This window comes from Aethalodelphis obliquidens, unplaced genomic scaffold (genome assembly GCF_003676395.1).
Source record: "Aethalodelphis obliquidens isolate GAN/ISIS:26980383/991018 unplaced genomic scaffold, ASM367639v1 scaffold63, whole genome shotgun sequence".
Taxonomy (NCBI): domain Eukaryota; kingdom Metazoa; phylum Chordata; class Mammalia; order Artiodactyla; family Delphinidae; genus Aethalodelphis; species Aethalodelphis obliquidens.
The window spans coordinates 3521702-3545266 of record NW_020838007.1 but is presented as its reverse complement, the minus strand read 5'-3'; the positions used below and the strand labels follow the sequence as shown (position 1 = coordinate 3545266).

Genomic DNA, 23565 nt, shown 5'->3' with positions numbered 1-23565 from the left:
ATGACAATTGAAATCTAACATGGTCAAAGGCGACTTGTTCATATCCTCCAAATCTGTATCTTTTCCGATTCCGTCATTTAATGTCATTATTTATCCAGTATCCTTAACATGAAAAGTCAGAATCCTAAAATGTGCCTTCCTACATGGATCTAGTACCATGTTGGAAAAATAGTAGACAGTCAGTGAGTCACATGAATACACTGCAATCATCTGTTCTAGAAATCTGTCTTCTGTTTCACCAGGGCAGAACGTTGTAATGTATCACTCATTCTGCATCCCCAGGGCCCTAATCCAGTAACTATTCATTGGATAAATGAATGTACTACACTATAGTTTCACTATATCCTGAAACAGAGCTTAAACTTTGACTTCCACATAAGAGGATGCTAAGGTATTAATGTAATTAGAAAGGTCAATATTTTAAAACACTGAAATTCTCAGAGACATTGGGGTGGTTCTAATAAAATTAGATAGTTTTTAAAAAATGGAATAGCTATTTCCTCAAATGTAAGGTTAGGCTTTCAAATTGGTATATCATTTCATAATAGTCCTTAAGATAGACCATTTTACAAAACATGACACGACTTCTTCAACACTAAACAGAACACAGAGAATACCCAGCTATCTCACCCAGTCAGCGTTTTTCAGCTCCTCCAGGTCTGTGTTAGATTCGTTACTCTTCTCCATTTCTTGGATCTTCTTCAGATTCTACCAATTAAAATTCAAATAAAACATTTAAGCACAAAATTTCATTAAGCTACCTTCTCAAATTAAAATTTCGAACGGATACCTTCAGATAAAATATATACAGAAGTGTTACTGAAGCAGATAGCACAGAATCTACTCCTCTGTAAATTTCAGCCAATTTCAGTAAATTAAAATAAATGCAGTCCTGCAGAGGGATGGACTGAGATTGTTCATTCTAATTTCCTTTGAAGCCTTGTGGTTAAACCTCAGTCACAATATTAATTCACATCTTCTAAACTGTACTGACATTTCCTTCTCCATCAACCCCCACATTCAATCCATCATTAATCTCACAGATGTAACTTTCTCTCTTTATTACTTAAGTCCTCTTCTTTTCATCTCCACTGTAAATCCCTTAATCCAAACACCATCTTATTTGGCCTGGACCTCTGAAGCAGCCTTGCCCCGGACGCTAAGTGCTAAGCCTTCAGGCAACCATCAATTTAACCACAACCACAACCCATGTTACAGGAGAAACTGAGGCTCACAAAAACTAACTAATATGTCTTGGGTACCCCAAGGTGAGTGACAGAGCAGGAGTGAAGCACATGGAAGTGCCCCAGGGCCTCAGACAAGGTGAGTGATGGAGCAGGACTGAAGCAGACATGAGGTAAGACGTATGGAAGGGACAGCACACGATGAGCAGAATGTTGGGAATGTAGCATCCAGACACTTAAATAACCCTGAGAAAACGGACAGGTAACGTTCTACTTTAACTTGGCCAAAATGAGCATTTACGAATTGGTATTACACAAGGAAAAGAATAGGATTTATGATTTATACCTGAGCTTTGCACATAACGGGTACTTAATAGGTGGTGTGACATTATGTCAAAATCTGAGTAATAGGGGCTTCCCTGGTGGCGCAGTGGTTGAGAGTCCGCCTGCCGATGCAGGGGACATGGGTTCATGCCCCGGTCCGGGAAGATCCCACATGCCGCAGAGCGGCTGGGCCCGTGAGCCATGGTCGCTGAGCCTGTGCGTCCGGAGCCTGTGCTCCGCAACGGGAGAGGCCCACGTAACGAAAAAAAAAAAAAAATCTGAGTAATAATCATTATTAACTAAATCAGGACTCTCAGTTTTCTGACTTTAAAGATATATCACAGGGGGCTTCCCTGGTGGCACAGTGGTTGAGAGTCCGCCTGCCGATGCGGGGGGTGCGGGTTCGTGCCCTGGTCTGGGAGGATCCCGCGTGCCGCGGAGTGGCTGGGCCCATGAGCCATGGCCGCTGGGACTGCGCGTCCGGAGCCTGTGCTCCGCAAGGGGAGGGGCCAGAACAGTGAGAGGCCCGCGTACCACCAAAAAAAAAAAAAAAGATATATCAGAGGTACTGGTATTACATTATCTCTGATATTCAAAATTCCTCATTTTTTGCTAGGGATTATTAGTTAGCTTTAAAAAAATCTCTGATGACTTAAGCCATAATACCAAAATCAGAACTGAGCGGGGAAGAGACCGAAAAGGAGAAGCACAGGTGTTATTTTGTTCCTCTAATGACTGCAACCCAGGCTCCATTCCCAAAAGAATTAAAGTACATACTACTTGGGATTTCCCTGGCAGTCCAGTGGTTAAGACTCCGCGCTTCCTCTATAGGGGGCGCGGGTTGGATCCCTGGTTGGGGAACTTAAGATCCCTCATGCCGTGCGGCACGACTAAACTAAGATAAAAAATAAATAACATAACATAAAATATAAAAAAAATAAAGTACACACTACTCTATTGACTAGAAGATTCTTTCAGGTTTTTTAACAATTAAAATGGTGAAAGAAAAGAGACTCAGGAGGTGAAATGCCTCTGGGCACCCTGAGACTCTATCAGGCTATGTCATCTATTTATCAGCAGCAACACTCAAACAATGACAGCTGAACCTAAGTCCGCATCTCCCTCTCCCTAGAAAGCTTTACCCCAGATGCCCACTTAGCTAATTCCCATATATCCTTCTCATTCTTGCTCAAAGGTTACCTTCTCAATGGGGCCCACCTTGACCACCCTATATAAATTCCAAGCCCCACACCCTGCCATGAGCAACCCCTAGTCTACGTCTTTCTCCAAAGTCCATCCTGCCTCTAACAGTCCATATGATTTACTTAATATGTTCACTGTCTGCCTCTCCCTGACAGATTCCAAGCTTCCATGGGGAAGTAGTTTTGGTCTATTTTGTTCACTGTTGGGCTCCTCAAATCTCTAGAACAGTGCCTTGCACTTAGTAGGTGCTCAGTAAATATTTGTTGAATATGTGAATTAAGATACTTTCAACCAAGTACGTTCAATCACTTAAATCTCTTCAATAGTTCTTATCACGTCAACTTTAATAAGCGGAAGCTCAATCAAAAGGAAAATTATTCAGAGGAAAATCTGTATTTTCTTCCCTAAACTCAGAATCCCCTGGAAGGATGGGATGGAGAAATCTTATCTTTCTGTCATATTTCTCCCATCACCTAAAAAGGCTGATCCCACAGCAACCACTTTATTGTTTATCCAATGATCTATAAACCAAAAGATAATGAAAAGAGCTGAAAACACAGTGGAGAAACTCATCTTTACAAGCCTATGTTGTTTTTAAAAATTCCGATGGTCTCTAGGTCCTTTTAGGATCCAAACAAGAGAAGGCAAGACAAATGTACAGATACAGTAGAAGATGGGAGATCTTTGGCAAGATGAAATCTTTATCTTTTTTCCTTGAATCCTACTGCTACTACCAAAAAGGTGATTACAGTAGGTCTCTGAATTGTTCTTTCTGCTTCAGCTTCTTCCTCATTTGGTTTATCTTCTCAATCCCCCATGACGGGTTCTCAGTGTCTCTGTTGTGCCCCTCAAACTGGGGTGCCTATAAGTACTTCTGGGGAACTCTTTTAGTTAGAGCCTGTCCTGGGGATGTTGAGAGAGAGAGAAAGCCAGTTTCAGATACTGGATCCATCTGTGCCTAAAGCCAGCTGTGCCCTTATATTCCCAATTAAGGGAGTCAATAAATTCCTCCCCCTTCCACCCATGCTAATTTGAGTGGATTTCTGTCACTTGCAATGGAAAGAATTATGATTTAACATGTCCCCTTTAGTCCAAAAATATGGGTTCACGCTTCTATGTCTTAGGGGTGGTCTGGTGGAAGAGTACGAGAAGCATATGGCCCTTTTTCCACCCAACCTTAACTGTTACTGTTCTCGGACACATCCCTGACAAAATGTAGCCAGGATGGTCTCACTGTTAAGACTTTAGACATCTCTATCTTTACTTGTGCTGTGACAAAATCCCTAACTCCCTGCAGCTAAGAAAAACTATCTGCTGTCTATAATACTGACAATAATTTAAATGAATGGCCTGAGAATTTCATGTTTCTTTATTTTTCTGAACAGCAAGTAGCACTAATTGTAGCTCGATACTTCCTAGCTGTGTGACTCTGGATAGTTATACAACTGCTCTAGTCTTCAGGTTGATTTTCTCACCTGTAAAATGCAGCTGCCAATAAATACCTTTTCGATTTTGTTAACATTACGTAAAATAATACAGAAGACATATAGCATGTGGCCTGGTTCATATTAAGCAGATTAGTAGATATTAGTTATTTAGCATTTATTTAGTAGTTATTAGTTACTATAAGCCAATGAATATCTATGAAGATTTGATTGTGAACACTTCCACTCTATTACAAAAACATTATTCTTTTTTTTAAACATTTTATCTTTTAACAAATGAGACCTCTCTTTAGCCTCTTCGTGAAGTAAAAAATCCTGAATCATCAATAAATCAGTATAAAATAGCTGAGAATCTGTAAATACTATAATTGAACAAGCTTGAACAAATATTCAATGAAGAATCTCAGGTTTTCTCATTAGCAGCAACAGAAATGAGTTATTTGAAAGTAAATTACAGATTTTTATAGTTTTAGAGACAAGCTTCTGTCAGTTATATTCTAGCTTCTGAATAAGTATTTTTTTTTTGCTTGTACAAATGTAAGAAGAGATGCCAACCTGTGCTTGGAATAGGGTGAGAAAGTCCTAACTGAGAGCATCCACACGGCAATTAACTCTCCCCATTTCTGACACAACCATTCTCAAGCTAGCAATTACAACTGCTCTTTGCCAACATCTTTAGTTCCCAGCATCTTAAAAAATAAATAAATAAAATCTACTCCATGAATCACAAGTATATCAAATACTCAGAGTAATGTTAATGTATTTGCATAGATTCAACCACCACCCTTACTGACAATGTATTCATGTATTAACATAATATTTTAATAACAGCATTTTAATGATCACCCTTTTCCTCCATATTGTTAACCATTTAGAACTATTTGTTATTTAATGGTATTCCCCTGTACAATGGGTACGTGTTTTCAGCTAGAAACTTTAAATGTGTAAAAATGAATGTTTCAATAATTCCTTGAAAAAAACCTTTTTTTAACTCAGTTAAAATATGCTAATATACTTTTAAAGAAATTACTTTCATAGAGACCATTAAATATATCTCACAAGTGACAAAGTCACTAATATAAATATTGCCTATAATAAACAGAACATGTATATTAGCCTCACAGAGTAAGAGCCATGATGTCCTTCCTAATTCAGATACTTTTACCACAGAAAAGAAAAAGGACTTCCAAATTAATATTTTGGAAATTAGAGCACAAAAAAGCCCCCAATTACAGCAATTCTTGTGATAAATGGAAGTCTCCCATGCATATAAAGAGCTAATGGATAATTACTAAAGAATATGATTTATATTTTCATCAACCTTTATGGCACTATCTTAAAGATGTAACATGCTCCTTCTCCCAGAGGGGTCGAAGAGGGAGAAGACATTTCTCTCGAGAGAAAGAGCATTTTACTTAATGAAAAATGTAAAACGTTAAGATACTAAACTGTAAGTTGATATTCTGTAAAGCTCAATTTGAATTTATACGGTTCACTGCAGAAATCAGAAAAAGTATAGATGAAGTCGTCAAAATGAAGGAAATGCATTTCTAGGTTCCAGGAAAGGAACACTGTTCCTCCATTCTCCCAATATTTTTGTAGACAGACAGACAGACAGACACACACACACACACACACACACACACACACACACACACTCACTGGCTGAGTGTTTAATGCCTGTCTCTGCCCCAAGTAGCTGGACTCACAGTATCTCCCTAAAGACATCTATCTGCCCTTTCGGTTTTTATACTCATTAACTGTTCACACCTACAGAAATGCAGTGATGATCATTATAAAACAATCATTAAAATATCAGAGACACTATTTACAAATTATATCACAAAAAGCTATTTTCTTAATGAATAAATACAAATAAGACCAATACTCCATTAGAAAAATGGACAAAGAATATGGATACACAATTGAAAAATACAAATAGTTCTTAAGCATATGAAAAGGTACCTGATCTCATTCATTGTAAGGAAAATGTAAACTAAAACTATGAGATATAAATTTTCACTTATCACTTAGAAAAACACATTATGAAGATGTAGAAAAACAGACACTCTTACACATTTCCAAGGAGAGTATCAATTGGTAAACCTCAATGGAGGACAATCTCATAAATTTTATGAAAATTATAAATGCACAATTTCTTTGACCCAGTAATTCTACTTTTAGGAATTTGTCTTATATATACAATCACACCCACAAAAAACAGGTTAAAAACTATCCATTGCAGCATTGTTTATAAAGAGCAAAAAATTGGAAGAGACTTATTAGTTGTCAATAGAGGACATATTAAATCAATTACAGTCTATCCACACAACAGAACATCATGGAGACACAAGAAATGTAAACACTATGCGCTGATATAAAATGATCTACAAGATTTATTATTAAATGAAAAAAGGAAGGTTCAGAACAGCATGAAAAAGGAAGAAAAAATATTGATATTTTTCTGTTAGTTATACATAAATCATCTGTGTAAGGACAAAGAAGAAATTAACAGTATTTGTTGCCGGTGGGAGAGACTGTGCAGCTAGGAGACAGAGGGAGAAGAGTGCAGCTTCTTGCACTATTTCTGGACTCCTGGAGCTTGAACCATGTGAGTTTTTTTATTTGTTAAAATAAAGTTAATTAAGTTCAAAAAGTCACAGGACCTGAAAAGTCTATAACTGAGTTCTGACATGATCTTCTACATAAAAGATTCTTCTGAAGCATTTTAACAGGGCGAGTAGTGACAAACCCAAAGAAACCTAGGGGCAGAGAGGGTAATTTCACTATTGCTGATGAGATGAGTGTTCTGCACATTTACTAACATTCACAAAATAAATCAAATAGAAAAAAGATAGACTTTGACAAGGACTCTAAAAAAGTTACAAATAATAGATGATTTAATTAAAATGAACACAATAGCAACCTTAAACAAACAGCTGGTGGTAGATTCTTTCTTTCAAAAAATATGTTCACCCCTTGGAGGACTGGAAATCCGTTTTGGCTCTAGGGAGAAATTTCCAGTTAACTTAAATGTCATCGCAGTTTTATTACTGGAGGTGTAGGGAGCAAACATGGGAGGGAGAGGCCAGGAGTATGAGAAAGCTAATTAAAATATACTTCAACATGTGAATGAGATAGGTCTTGTGGCTTTATCTTTGTGCGTGCATTAAAGCAGAAAACAGTCTCAAGTCATGTCACAGCAGACGTCTTAGGAGTCAGCGTAACTGGCAATGGCACTATGATGTAGGTGGACTTGGTTATACTGGCTGTGAGATACTGGGTGGGAAATAGTTACATTTGATTTTTTTCAACCAATTACAGGTTATAAAATGTGGTCATCTGATTTTAAACAACAGACAAAAGACAATTCCATAACAGCCTAATCAATTCCAAAAACACTGTTTTCCCCCTGTGGCAACAGAAGATACTTTATATATACATATATAGTATTCCATTTTAAGTAAAATATTTTAGCACTATCTTGTTTAAGATTAACTGAGCTCAAAGATTTCATCACAAAATTATGATTCTTTTATAGGGCTAATTGAAATAATATATGTAAATCACTTAATAAACTATTACAGCAATCATTCTGATTATATAGTGTAAAATTACTCATATAATCTTTTGAAAATTCATAATGAACCATGCTGCTTTCCCACTCACCTTCTTAGCCCATAATTTCAATATATGGTCAAATACTAGCAGCTAAAAAGATAGAATGGCTCTAATCTGGGCACCTAGAAATCATCCTTCCATTACGGGGTTTTATTAAATTTAGGGTAAGATTTAACCAATCAGAAGAATGTGACTGGTGAGGTTTAAAATAAAGTCACATGTAAGTGAGAATCCCTCAAACACTTAGAAAATGGAGACACTGGTGTAATGCTCCTTCTAACAGCTGTATCTCTGAGTACCAGAAGAGGAAACAGGCGCCTCCACGGTGCCTCCATTCACATGCCACAACCCGCATCCCACTGCTGGACTGGCTGCTCCTGGGCTGTGGCTCTTACTGGAGTATCTTGTTCACCACTGTGTCCCCAGTGAAATGTAAATAGTAAGAGCACTGAATGCACGGCTGTTGGGAGAACTGCAGAGTTAATGCGCACCACAGCCTTAGAGCAGTGTCTGCACAGGATAAGTGTGGGAGAAATACTTGCTGTTATTCATTGTAGTAGCACCTGCCATATAGGAGACACATGACACAACTGTTGCGTGAATGAATAAATTTTGCCAATTGATCCTAATTCCTTTGGGACCTAGTGCTTCTCTACTCGCCAGGATTTGCAATAGTCAAATATGGCTGCTGCATTCTCACAGGTCCCCGAAAGTCCCCCAGTCTCTGCCCACCCCCACACTCAGGTTTATGGAATCCTCCTGTACATCCTCATCTCCTACTGCAAGATCCATTTTTGGTGTTTGTCACTATTTCTAAATCCTTAGAAAGGAGTGTTAATCCCAATTCTTTCTATCACTATGGACAGCTAACTGATTATAGTTTGTTAAACTGTGCTTCAGCTTTCCTCTCTATAAAATGAGGCGGGACGCAAACAGTAGTACTGCCTACTTATCAGGACTATCACGAAGTTTAAAGTGCTCACAAAGGCAATGAATAAGAGATAGTCAGGGATTATAAATGTTTATGTGAAAGTGACATAAATTGTTTCAGCCCAGAGCTGCAGCTGTGGGTTTTGGGTCTTTTTTCCCAAAGTACATACATTTCCTTAGAGTGGAAATCTTTGAAAAAATTATAAAAATCCAGTAGCACTCCATCTCACCCCCTACTCCTCAGGTTCCCACTTTGGACAGCAGTTCGAATACAAGGGGATGGACTATAAAGGACTTAAGGCTGATTCTATTTTGCTCTATTTCTTCTTGAATGTTAATGTGTTAAACACTTAGGAAAATTCAACTTTGGAACAAAATGTGACATTTACTAGGTTGAAAAAAATCTCATTAATGAAGGGCCCTAGTGTCCTAAGCTGAGGAAGCAGCAAGGGGAACATACCTAAAAAGATGACAGGAGATGCTGTCCTCGGTCCCTAATTCTATGACAGGGTTGGGAATATAAACATGGTCCTTGTCCCTAAGATGCTCAGTCTAATGAGGAGACGAACGTAAATGGTAATTCCAATACAGTGTGATAAGTGACAGAAGCCAGAGCAGAGTGCTCTATGAATGAACACAGAGAATAAGGAAATTAACTTCGATCAGCAGAAGCATTTCAGAACAGTGGACATCTGAGTTAGGTCTTAAGTAGGCATTTTCTATGTGAGAGAAGAGAGGAGAAGGACATTTCCAGCAGGTGCAGAGGCCCTCGGCAATCAGGGGCTGGAGGAGGGTAGCAAAGCGTGAACGCGCGGTGAGCAACAAGGAATGAAGAGCCCAGAGAGGTCAGATTGGGGCCCGGCTGTAAACGGTCCCTATGCTGTGCTAAGGGGTCTAAACTTTCCACCTACAAGCATCAAGGAGTCAACACATCTTTACACAGGGACGGAAAGCTGGAGGATAGATGGAACACTGGAGGACAGACTGTACACGGGGACGGAACACTGGAGGATACAGTCTATCCTCCATTAGGAGGCTTTGCCACAACTCAGGCAAGAGACGCAGACCACTGCACGAGCAAGGCACAGGTAAGAACACGAAGGAGGCTCTGCATCTGGAGACAAGTCAGGAGTGTCAGGGGACCACGATTCGAGAGAGGTGGCAGAAATCAGATGTCCAATACCTGCCACAGTTCTCTAAGTCATTCAACGCTGATCCAAGATTTATACAGGCCCTATTACACTGCGGCTGCAGCAGTGAATTGGACAGAAAAGATCTCTGCCCTCAGTGAGAATGTATCCTAGTGGCAGATATGAATGAGGGGGAAAAGAGACCAGCAAAACAACTCTAGACTGTGATGGCTGCTAGAAAGGAAATACACAGAGTAATGTGACTTTAAAGAAACAGGCCGAGTGCGCTCACTACATAAGAGCATTTAGGAGACGCCTCAGACGTCCTTTCAGCTGAGGACTGAAGGATATAAATGAAGAACCATAATTCAGAGGGTGAATGAACATAGCATTTATAAGAGGAGTTTAAGATGTCAACAAGCAACTAAATAATCAAGCACCACAGGTGCACTCACACTTGAGAAGAGATAAAGATCATTATGATCAGATAATCGGAAATGACAATCTACACTGTGATAGCCTGCCTCTGAAGAAATCCAAGATGGCTTAACGATATTAGACATCTTATCCCTCAAAGATCAAGATGTTTGGTGGTATTCAACCTTCATTCTGGGGTTATTTACATGTATGGCACAAGAAACTGCAAGGGGAGAGAAAACGTTCATCACTTTAAGTATATAATCTTCTAACAGAAATTACGTGCTTTAAAAACCTTTTACGTGCCTTCTAATTAAGAGTTCTTATTGCAATGATATGAACATGTTTCATAATGTTCAATTATTTTTACTGTTCATTCACTTATGACTAATATTATTATATTAGGAATTTCTTCTTTCCAGGAATTTGCTTACCATTAGATTTTAAAATACAGAAGTTTGGGACTTCCCTGGTGGTCCAGTGACTGAGACTCCGTGCTCCCAATGCAGGGGGCCCGGGTTTGATCCCTGGTCAGGGAACTAGATCCCACATGCTGCAAGTAAAGATCCTGCATGCTGCAACTAAGACCTGGTGCAGTCAAATAAATAAATAAATAATTTTAAAAATAAATAAAATACAGAAGTTTTAGTCCTCACTGACATCAGTACAGTAGCAATGTCAGTATTGAGTTTATAGCTCAATACTGACAACACTGAGCTTTCCTATAAAATCTACAACACTGAACTGCTTTCCTATGAAATCCATCTTGAATTTAAAATATAATATAAAACCGGATTTAAAAAATGGATAAAATATGATATAAAATAGTATACATTAACTTCCTAGCAAATTTTACTGGGAATGCATTTTAAATGTTTATCTGTATATATTTTGCCTACACAAAACAAGACTGGTACAAAAATGAGGAAAATCTTGAATGAATAGAACAAAGATTTAGTCACATGAATTGCACTTTCTGCAGAGCATTTTATGACTAGAAGGAATCTAAGCATGTCTATTTTGCCCCCACTTCCCTTTTTAAAGTGAAGTAAACAGAAATCTAGCAAAGGCTATTTGACTTAAGCCAGTCGCATGACTAATGAGTGGAAGAATATGATTCACCAACACAAAAGGGGCTTTAAAAAATGACTGGTGTTGATATATTTTAAATATAATAAAAATGAAAAATGAGTTATTTGCTTGAAAACAAGATTTTTTTTCAAAAGCTTCTTTTTAAACAGTGTACTTCCCTGATACATCAAGTTTTTCCTACAATGATAAATAGAGTTACACCTCTACTGTGAAAGGATTTCCTGGAGAAGGTGGGGAGGGTACACTACACACTAAATGTGGAGGCAATAATGTTAGAGCCGGCTGGGAACATACTGGAATCAGTCAACTGACTTTCTAGTCTGGAAATAATTTTATCTCAATCTTTGACATTTCCATTTCCATATTACTTCATACCTAAACCTAACATGACACGTCCCTCCTCCCATCCCATTCCCATCTGTGTGCGTATGTGAGACAGATAGACAGACACACACACACACACACACGTGCTCGCACACATGTTCCCTCATGAGTCCCCTTATCCCCCAACTCCAAATTTTATTCTCTCTGGCTCACACCCCCTTCTTCCCAACCCTGATTAAAAGCCTGTATCAAAGCGTACACCTGCACTTTCCTCCAGGGACTCTTGTCAGCCATGGACAAGTCTGTTGCAGGTGACTGTTCTTACAAGAAAACAGGAATAACTGCAGAGAGCACCTTTGCCAGGCTGGAGAGCGGGATGAGGATGGAAACACAGGCATCAGAAGTTCTGAGAACTTCCTTCTATGGGAACCTCTAAGCTAAGCCTCAGTATACTAATCTACAAAGTGAGAGTCACAGGACTGGTCATGAAGACTAAATGAAGCAAACAACAGCAGCCACTTTGTGGCTGTAGGGCTTAAAGTATGAGGAACTGATAAATAATTTCATGTAATAATAACAAAACCAGGGACTGATGATCAAAAACTACTTAGACAGCAATGAATTAAAGCACACTGCCATTAATATAATTTCCTTTTTTCCAACAAAGTAATTTACACTTGAAATTGTCAAGCTCAATCCTCCCCTCCCCATTGCACATGCTCACCAGCTCTAGCCAGTCGAGTTGGGCTGGGGGGGTTCACTGGCACGAGGGCACGGGCCATCTCTTCTTTCACGCGACCCTATGCACTAAATGGACAGCTCAGACAGTCCCTCCATCTACACTTACATACAAGGATATCAAATTGCTTATAAGACACGGGAACACGTACTCACTTTCAAGGATATCAAATTGCCTTTGAGACACAATAACAGCAGCCTATTCAAATCTTCTCTATCATTTGGAGAACCACCTTAAAGGGTCTCATTCATTGTTTAAGAAGGAAATCATCACATCATGAAAAGAGATCATTATGAAAATGAATTTACTTTCTAAATAAATAGATGGACTACAAGGCCTCGTGCTCTGTAAAGTAGCTAGGTCTGGTAAATGTAATGACCACTTTATAGAACAATTATAACACTTGGAAATAGGTTATGGGTTTTATATTTTAATAAACTGCCAATTGAGCATATAAGAGGTTTAATATAATTAAAGTACTTTTGGTCTATCAAATCAATACATTATCAACAACTGAGCTCAAATGTTTTGATACTAATATTTTACCCTAATTTTATACACGCACACGCACACACAAGCACACGCACACACACAGATATATGGTTGTTTGAAACATCACTGATAAACAGATAATCAATCAGCCTGTTGAATCAGACATTATTACTTTGAAAATTCCAGTTGATATACAGTAACTCACAGGTATAGAAGAAAGATCGTCTGATTCTTTTTTTTTTTAAAAAGAAATCCCATGGGTTTTAAAAAAACTTAATTTATTTATTGGCTGCGTTGGGTCTTCGTTGCTGCGCGCAGGCTTTCTCTAGTTGTGGCGAGCGAGGGCTACTCTTCATTGTGGGGCGCGGGCTTCTCCTGTGGAGCACGGGCTTTAGGCATGCAGGCTTCAGTAGTCGCAGTGTGTGGGCTCAGTAGCTGCAGCACAGGCAGCTAGAGTGCAGGCTCAGTCGTTGTGGCATGCAGGCTCAGTAGCTGTGGCTCATGGGCTCTAGAGTGCAGGCTCAGTAGTTGTGGCACACGGGCTTTGTTGCTCCGTGGCATGTGGGATCTTCCCGGACCAGGGATTGAACCCATGTCCCCTGCACTGGCAGGCCGATTCTTATCCACTGTGCCACCAGGGAAGTCCCTCGTCCGATTCTAAAATTGTGTATTTTGAGATCTTCAGAAAAAAAATCAAATTAGCCCAGAGTTTTTTATTATTAGTGTGAATTTAGCACTCTTGAGACTAGGTTAAAGGTTAAAGTGACTAACATACATATATGAACTAATATGTATGAAAATTTTCTTTAATTTCAAGAAAAATGCATACATTGAAGAGGAAAGGGAAATGCATTTGGACCCTATAAGACTTTATTCCTAAAACCTCAGTATTGACAGGCAATTTATGCAGTATAAAATCTGTAATTAAATGGTACAGAATGTTCATGCCAGGATTTCCACATATTTTATAGCTTACCTTCTCAAGACTCACTATTAAGTAAGTTCTTATTTATAAATTTAAAGAATGGAAAGGGCACTCAAAGGCCTCATCTACAGCCCACAAAACTTCCTGTATTTACTAGAAATATCTTGGTCAAAATGCTTCTAATAGTCAAAAATGCTTTCAAAACTGGCTTCTTTCAACCAGAACATTTCTGAAGCTCTGAAAACACAGACATAATGCATAAATCATTTCAGTTCAACAGACATTTCTAGAGTGTTTCCTACATGCACACACTGCAGTAAGAGTCACCAACAGGAAAATGATTCAAAACACAGTCATTCTTCTCAAGCACTGTCTGGTCCAGCTGTGGAGAAACAGTTCAAAGACAAGCAAATAACTCCCGGGGGGTATGAGACATGCAGGACTGAGGGGTATAAGACAGAGGGAGTGAAGGGTAGAGGGAGGTACCACGTGAGCAGGCTTTTTAGGTGGGTAAACAGGAGCTCACCAAGAAGGCAAGGCGGGGAGAGAATGCCAGGCAGAAAGAACAGAAATGTGCTAGGGCCACAGACATACAACAAGCATGATATATTCGGAAACTGTAAGTAATTCTGACTGGATAGTGTAAAATGCAAAGAAGGGAGAGTTGAAAAGGAGAATAAAAACACAACTAGGTGAAATGCCATAAGGCCTCGTGTGCAAGACAATGGAGTTTGGTTTCACTCTCTAGGCCATGAGGAGCCATGTTAACCAGAAAGCAAAGTGCCTTGTCAAGCTGCCAGGTGTCCAGTGATCAGGAAGGAGGAGCCAAACTGAAAATAACAACCACGCCCTATTCCCTTACCGCAGCAGCGCAAACAAGAGGCCAACAAAGAGGTTTTGCTCTCCTTGCTCTATTTTCCCCTCAGAATGGCGCTGGGTGAGGTCAGGTGACAGGCGGTGCAGGTGGGTGATCTTCTCACTGTGGAAGAGCACTGGACAGCAGGGGCCCCGCATATGTGGACCCAGGGCTGGTGGAGGGAAAGAGTGGAGGCAAGGGCCTTAGCCAAGGTCCTTCGAGTGCAGGCGCCGGGTGAGGAATGCAGGCGCCGGGTGAGGAATGCAGGTGTGTGTGCTCCTGTGGCCTGTGGGCGTGGCACACCAAGCTCACCATCCCCTACAGAAAACCAGAGTGCAGCACTCAAGTCCCGTGTAGAAAGGGCAGCCTGCCCCCGGGAGGCCTGCCTGGGAAAGCAGGCCTCAGGTCAGGCCTGGAAGAACACGCGGAGGTTTGGGCCTGGAGCCAGACTCCTCGGGTCAGATCTGTGACCTACAGCAATCATTCCCGACAAAGTGGAAGGTGAACTGGACAGAGAGAATTTACAGAGATGAGACCAGCAGGAGGCTATTGTAATAACCCAGGTTGGACATGTGGGCCTGAACTCTTGGTGAAGTGACTAAATCTAAGCCACACAGGACAAGTGAATCCAGGAAGGACTGATAAACTGTCAGAAAATAGTGGGGAGGGGAGGTCAAGGGACAATACCGGTTCAGGTGGCAGTGAGTGGAAGAGCTCAATGGGCAGGGGGTGAGGAACGAAAGCCCACGATTTCCAAGATGGAATGATCACAGGTTATCACGAGGACAAAGGTGTGTTCAGGTAAGCAGAGTGCTGAAGTAGAGGAGGTGTCAAGGAGACAAAGCTAAAGTTTCTTTTATCAATCAAATCAGTCAAGATGCTGGCAGATGACAGTGACAATGGGTTCAAGAATAACAGAAGCAGATGGCATGAGGTTTTGGTACAAGTATGAAGAGTCATTGTTTAGAAGCAGCAGAGAGAGAGAATATCACCAACCGACCCCAGTCCAAAGATCTGAAGCTGTGGAGGACAGAGCAGCCTCCCACAAGAGGGAGGCAAGAGAAAGCACTGCCCTTGGGGGAGCGGGAGTCCTGAGAAGAGCCTGAGGGTACTGAGAAGTTCCTTTTAAAAATGGAGCAGAGTTTCCAGAAAGAAGAATGGAGATTCAAGTTTCTGCTTAGATATGTCAACAAAGCTTTTGCTTCATTTTAATGAATCATAAATTATATAGTAAGAAAAAAAGACCCTGAACCAAGATGGTGGAGTATAAGGACGTGCTCTCACTCCCCATTGTGAGAACACCGGAATCACAACTAGCTGCTGGACAATCATCGACAGGAAGACACTGGAACTCACCAAAAAACATACCCCACATCCAAAGACAAAGGAGAAGCCACAATGAGAGGGTAGGAGGGGTGCAATCACAGTAAAATCAAATCCCATAACTGCTGGGTGGGTAACTCACAGACTGGAGAACACTTAAACCACAGAAGTCAACTCACTGGCGTGAAGGTTCTGAGCCCCATGTCAGGCTTCCCAACCTGGGGGTCCGGCAACAGGAGGAGGAATTCCAAGAGAATCACACTTTGAAGGCTAGTGCGATCTGACTGCAGGACTTTGACATGACTGGGGGAAACAGAGCCTCCACTCTTGGAGGGCACACACAAAGTAGTGTGCGCATCGGGACCCAGGGGAAGGAGCAGTGACCCCAAGGGAGACTGAACTAGACCTACCTGCTAGTGTTGGAGGGTCTCCTGCAGAGGCGGGGGGTGGGGGGCTGTGGCTCACCATGGGGACAAGGCCACTGGCAGCAGAAGTTCTGGGAAGTACTCCCTGGAGTGAGCCCTCCCAGAGTCTGCCATTAGCCCCACCAAAGAGCCCAGGCAGGCTCCAGTGCTGGGTGCCTCAGGCCAAACAACCAACAGGGAGGGAAGCCAGCCCCACCCATCAGCAGTCAAGCAGATTAAAGTTTTACTGAGCTCTGCCCACCAGAGCAACAGTCAGCTCTACCCACCACCAGTCCCTCCCATCAGGAAACTTGCACAAGCCTCTTAGATAGCCTCATCCACCAGAGGGCAGACAGCAGAAGCAAGAAGAACTACAATCCTGCAGCCTGCGGAACAAAAACCACATTCACAGAAAGATAGACAAGATGAAAAGGCAGAGGGCTATGTACCAGATGAAGGAACAAGATAAAACCCCAGAAAAACAACTAAATGAAGTGGAGATACGCAGCCTTCCAGAAAAAGGATTCAGAATAATGATAGTGAAGATGATCCAGGACCTCGGAAAAAGAATGGAGGCAAAGATGGAGAAGATGCAACAAATGTTTAACAAAGACCTAGAAGAATTGAAGAACAAACAAACAGAGATGAACAATAAAATAACTGAAATGAAAACTACACTAGAAGGAATCAATAGCAGAATAACTGAGGCAGAAGAACGGATAAGTGACCGGGAAGACAGAATGGTGGAGTTCACTGCCATGGAACAGAATAAAGAAAAAAAGAATGAAAAGAAAAGAAGACAGCCTAAGAGACCTCTAGGACAACATTAAACTCAACAACATTCGCATTATAGGGGTCCTAGAAGGAAAAGAGAAAGGACCAGAGAAAATATTTGAAGAGATTATAGTCGAAAACTTCCCTTACATGAGAAAGGAAATAGCCACCCAAGTCCAGGAAGTGCAGCGAGTCCCATACAGGATAAACCCAAGGAGAAACACGCCGAGACACATAGTAATCAAACTGCCAAAAATTAAAGACAACGAAAAATTATTGAAAGCAGCAAGGGAAAAATGACAAATAACATACAAGGGAACTCCCATAAGATTAACAGCGAATTTCTCAGCAAAACTATACAAGCCAGAAGGGAGTGGCATGATATACTTAAAGTGAGGAAAGGGAAGAACCTACAACCAAGATTACTCTACCCAGCAAGGATCTCATTCAGATTCGATGGAGAAATCAAAAGCTTTACAGACAAGCAAGGGCTAAGAGAATTCAACACCACCAAACCAGCTCTACAACAAATGCTAAAGGAGCTTCTCTAAGTGGGAAACACAAGAGGAGAAAAGGACCTACAAAAACAAACCCAAAACAATTAAGAAAATGGTCACAGGAACGTACATATCGATAATTACCTTAAACGTGAATGGATTAAATGCTCCAACCAAAAGACACAGGCTTGCTGAATGGATTCCAAAACAAGACCCATATATATATGCTGTCTACAAGAGACCCACTTAAGACCTAGGGACACATACAGACTGAAAGTGAGGGGATGGAAAAAGATATTCCATGCAAACGGAAATCAAAAGAAAGCCGGAGTAGCAATACTCATATCAGATAAAATAGACTTTAAAATAAAGAATGTTACAAGAGACAAGGAAGGACACTACATAATGATCAAGGGATCAATCCAAGAAGAAGATATAACAATTATAAATATATATGCACCCAACACAGGAGCCCCTCAATACATAAGGCAACTGCTAACAGCTGTAAAAGAGGAAATCGACAGTAACACAATAATAGTGAGGGACTTTAACACCTCACTTACACCAATTGACAGATCATCCAAAATGAAAATAAATAAGGGAACAGAAGCTTTAAATGATACAATAGACCAGACAGATTTAATTGTTATTTATAGGACATCCCATCCAAAAACAGCAGAGTACACTTTCTTCTCAAGTGTGCACGGAACATTCTCCAGGATAGATCACATCTTGGGTCACAAATCAAACCTCAGTAAATTTAAGAAAACTGAAATCATATCAAGCATCTTTTCTGACCACAATGCTATGAGATTAGAAATCAATTACAGGGAAAAAAACGTAAAAAACACAAACACATGGAGGCTAAATAATACGTTACTAAATAACCAAGAGATCATTAAAGAAATCAAAGAGGAAATCAGAAAATACCTACAGACCAATGACAATGAAAAGACCATGATCCAAAACCTATGGGATGCAGCAAAAGCAGTTCTAAGAGGGAAGTTTATAGCAATACAAGCCTACCTCAAGAAACAAGAAAATTCTCAAATAAACAATCTAACCTTACACCCAAATGAACTAGAGAAAGAAAAAAACAAAACCCAAAGTTAGCAGAAGGAAAGATATCATAAGGATCAGAGCAGAAAAAAATGAAATAGAAACAAAGAAAACAGTAGCAAAGATCAATAAAACTAAAAGCTGGTTCTTTGAGAAGATAAACAAAATTGATAAACCATTAGCCAGACTCATCAAGAAAAAGAGGGAGAGGACTCAAATCCATAAAATTAGAAATGAAAAAGAAGAAGTTACACCAGACACTGCAGAAATACAAAGCATCCTAAGAGACTACTACAAACAACTCTATGCCAATAAAATGGACAACCTGGAAGAAATGGACAAATTCTTAGAAAGGTATAACCTTCCAAGAATGAACCAGGAAGAAATAGAAAATATGAACAGACCAATCACAAGTAATGAAATTGAAACTGTGATTAAATATGTTCCAACAAACAAAAGTCCAGGACCAGATGGCTTCACAGGTGAATTCTATTAAACATTTAGAGAAGAGGTAACACCCATCCTTCTCAAACTCTTCCAAAATATAGCAGAGGGAGGAACACTCCCAAACTCATTCTATGACGCCACCATCACCCTCATACAAAAACCAGACAAAGATACTACAAAAAAAGAAAATTACAGACCAATATCACTGATGAATATAGATACAAAAATCCTCAACAAAATACTAGCAAACAGAATCCAACAACACATTAAAAGGATTGTACACCATGATCAAGTGGGATTTATCCCAGGGATGCAAGGATTCTTCCATATATGCAAATCAATCAATGTGAGACACCATATTAAAAAATTGAAGAAGAAAAACCATATGATCATCTCAGTAGATGCAAAAAAGCTTTTGACAAAATTCAACGCCCATTTATCATAAAAACTCTCCAGAAAGTGGGCATAGAGGGAACCTACCTCAACACAATAAAGGCCATATACGACAAACCCACAGCAAACATCATTCTCAATGGTGAAAAACTGAAAGCATTTCCTCTATGATCAGGAACAAGACAAGGATGTCCACTCTCACCAGCTACAGTAATCAAGACAATATGGTAATGGCACAAAACGAGAAAGTTAAAGACTTTCTTCTTGGGTCCAATTCTATAAATTCCTAGAAAAATAGACATAACTTTTCATTAGCCTATCAAAAAAGACAGACTATAAGCAGTATCCTGGTTAGAACTAAAGAGGAATGCTTGGAGCTCTTATTCATACATATAAAATGGATTTATTTAAGGTGATTTATTAAGGGTGATCTGAATAAACTTACATATTACCAGAACTAATTAGTCGTACTTTATTTAATATAGTACACATCCCATATGTGTACTATATTACACATCCCATATGTGTCTCTCCCCAAACTGTGTGTCATCGTGGGTTTTAAACTAGTGTTTCAGATAAACTCCATACTTCAGTCACAAAAGAAATGATACCCACCACTGATCATGTACTGAGCTCTTACTACGTGCCAGGTGCTTTACAAAGATCTCAAGAATCTTCACAACTGTCTGTGGGATGTGAAATATGGCAATTCACCTTGTAAATAAATTAGAATGATTCTCTTTGGACTCTACATGAAATTTTTTTCAACTAAAATGTTTTTATTACACAAAATTTTATAAAAATTGAAAAATACACAAGTTATATAAAGTAAAAAGGGAAAGCTCCCTCTACCCCCACCCTGCCTCTGTACTCTTTCTATTCCGTAGTACAGAGTTTGGAAGGTTTATTTTTATGTATTAAGTAGGTCAGCTGTGTTTCCCATTCTTGGATAAGTGGCCTTCTATAGGAGACATTCTATGGGGCCCAGCAGCACACTCCCCTCTGGGCACCAGAGCTGTATGCAACAGAAGTGACCCTCTGTGGGCTGCATGGGCCTTCAGTTGCGGCGGGGCTGACTGCTGTGGGTGCGCTGGTGAGTGCAGCTGGACCCTGGCCTGGTTGGCTGCCAGCCCCTGCCTCACGCAGTGACTACTGGCCCATTGTGGGTGGGTACACATAGTATTTTTAACTCATAGACACTGATAGATAATAAAGAAAATAGCTAAAATGAGATTCTGGATTATCTGAAAGTTAATTCATATCTCCTGCATTAAATATTTAATCACATCCACTATAAAAGTTAAATCATCAGATGTATAGCTTCCTCTCTGCATCCTTATCCCTTCCTGAAAGACACACTAACATTTTTTTACAATGGACAAAAGAAGAGTGGCAGAAAGAGGGTGAAAAGCAAGTCACATGGGAAACTGACTAAACCAGTTCAGTAACATTTATTTTCCATTTGTAAGGAAGCTTTATGAAAATCTTTGTTTTATTAAATGGATTCACACAGTAACATTTTAAAGAACAGATTTAATTCTGCCTAAGTTGCTTCTTTCCTGAATGATTTTCAGCACTCATCAGGATGGCAATAAATATTTTAAATGATAGGCAATGTTGAAAATTCAGTTTTCTCTTTCACAATGCCATTAAATAGGAAAGCAGTAGTACTTACCTCCTTTGCACTCTTAATTTTAGTCAGAAATGTATACAGCTCCATTGTCTCTGCAAACAGTGCACGACACACTGCCTGATAATGATTTGGTGCCTCTGATGCAGTTGGGAGATGAGCAGCACATAACTACAGAAGAGGAAAATAAAGGTACTTTTTTATTATCTGTGGGGTTTTTGTACCTTAAAAACAGACACACCCAGTATATTCACATTTTCATATCAGACAGCAAGGCAACCCCACAATTCCCATCACCCAAAGCTTAATGCATCACAAGACGACCAGTAAAGTCCACACAATTAATATGGAAAAAGTGGTCCAGTAACTAACAAGCACCCAGCAGCACAGATGAGCTTACTAGAATTAGTTAGCTTCTACTTGAAAACGATAGGGCATGTGTAAAAGTTTTGGTTGGGAGTACAAAGGGAACTACCAATTACTGAGTACTGATCAGAACTCAGGTATTTTAATAACTACCATTTATTGAGTATTTATCATGCCATGTTTGATACGTCATATACACAGCATAATATCATTTACTCTTCAATGTAACCCTGAATTAGCACCATTATATAGCAACAGAAACTAAGGCTTCAGAAGAGTCAAGTGACTTGTCCACAGTCATAAAGTTAACGTAAGGGAGAAGGAGAATTTGACACAGTCCTATTTGATTCTGAAGCCCAGGATCATTCTAATACACACTGAGTTGTATTAAATTTAGTAAAAAGAATGTCAGGAAGACATGGGGACCACTGGGAAGATACCTCGTCAGTAGATGGGGAGTGGAGGAAAGAGGGCAGAGGGCAACTGGTGATACTACCAGTCCTAACGTCCTTTACAATACACAGCCCATAACCCCCACAAAACTACTTGTAGGTAAAAGATGCAATTTAACATCACGCACAACAATTTAGAAAAATCAAACACAGCTTATTAGATTGGAAAAGACATCCTGTCAAGAGCCTAGTGCATTTTATTAAAAAGATAATTTTATCTTTCTATAAAATAATAGTTTTGTATCTGTGTACAACAGTTATGTTTTAAGGTACTTCATTTGCATTAAAAAGTTGTAAGTTCTCCCTTATTCTTTACTATATTCAGTAAACTTGACATTAATACAATTACTGAAAATACACATTTATTATATTCAATAACTTGTATCTTTTGGAGAGTAAAAGATATCTTTGTAGCTTATAATATCTTTCACAATGTGTCTTTCTGTTATTTTTTTCATTTGTAATAAGTATTGTATGCAATTTAATAGATTACTATCTTTAATAAAATACATTCTCAGGAAAATATCTTGAGTTTCAGTAAGAAACTTTTTCCACAGTACGAAAAACAGGCTAAGAATTGATTCCTTGGGAGCATGAAAAGCAAAAATCTCACAAGCTTAATTATTCACAAAGTGACCAATGAACAGAGAGTATATTTTTTGCACAATTATTTTTGTATGCAGAAAACAGCTTCCCACATAGAATTATCATTTCCAAGGTTATGAAAGGCATCTGCTAGGACTTTCACCTTTCACTAATCCCACAATTTTATATTCCAATTATATGTTCTGAATATGGCATAACATTTTTGACTGTAATTCACAGTAAGAAATACATTTTAGGGGGCTTCCCTGTGGCACAGTGGTTAAGAGTCCGCCTGCCAATACAGCGGACACGAGTTCAAGCGCTGGTCTGGAAAGATCCCACATGCCGCAGAGCAACTAAGCCCATGAGCCACAACTACTGAGCCTGCACTCTAGAGCCCATGAGCCACAACTACCGAGCCCGTGTGCCACGACTACTGAAGCCCACATGCCACAACTACTGAAGCCCGTGCACCTAGAGCCTGTGCTCCACAACAAGCCACCACAATAAGAAGACCGCACACCGCAACGAAGAGTAGCCCCTGCTCGCTGCAACTAGAAAAAGCCCGCGTGCAGCAACAAAGACACAACGCAGCCAAAAATTAAGTAAATAAATAAATAGAAATACATTTTACATAAGGATTCAAACACATGCATATGTATATGTTTTAGACACAAAAATTTCACAGAACAAAACTTACACATTCAATTGATTTCACAACCCACTAACAGGCTGTGCCCTGCAACTTGGAAAACACTGGTGTAAAACTCTAAAATTTTTTTAATGCACATGATATAATCTTATATGTAGAAAATCCACAAAAACTATTAGAACTAAGAAGCAATTTTAGCAAAGTTGTGGGATACATGATCAACACAAAAAAGTTCTATTTCTAAACAATACTAATGAACAATCAGAAAATGAAATTAGAAAACAATACCATTTTTTTTTAA

The 23565-nt window shown here is 39.6% G+C and overlaps 1 protein-coding gene across 3 annotated transcripts in view; it reads right to left on the bottom strand.

Annotated features, from left to right (window-relative positions):
- SPIRE1 (spire type actin nucleation factor 1) overlaps positions 1 to 23565 on the bottom strand; it is a 211915-nt gene that overhangs the window by 46821 nt on the left and 141529 nt on the right. For all 3 annotated transcript variants that reach the window (XR_003429070.1, XM_027088518.1, XM_027088519.1), the window contains exons 4-5: positions 21255 to 21380; positions 631 to 708 (exon numbers count right to left, since the gene is read on the bottom strand). Coding sequence is in view for 2 of the 3 variants with exons in the window: in XM_027088518.1 (XP_026944319.1) it covers positions 631 to 708; positions 21255 to 21380 (204 nt within the window). In the remaining variant the exon portion in view is untranslated. The remainder of the gene's footprint in view (positions 1 to 630; positions 709 to 21254; positions 21381 to 23565) is intronic.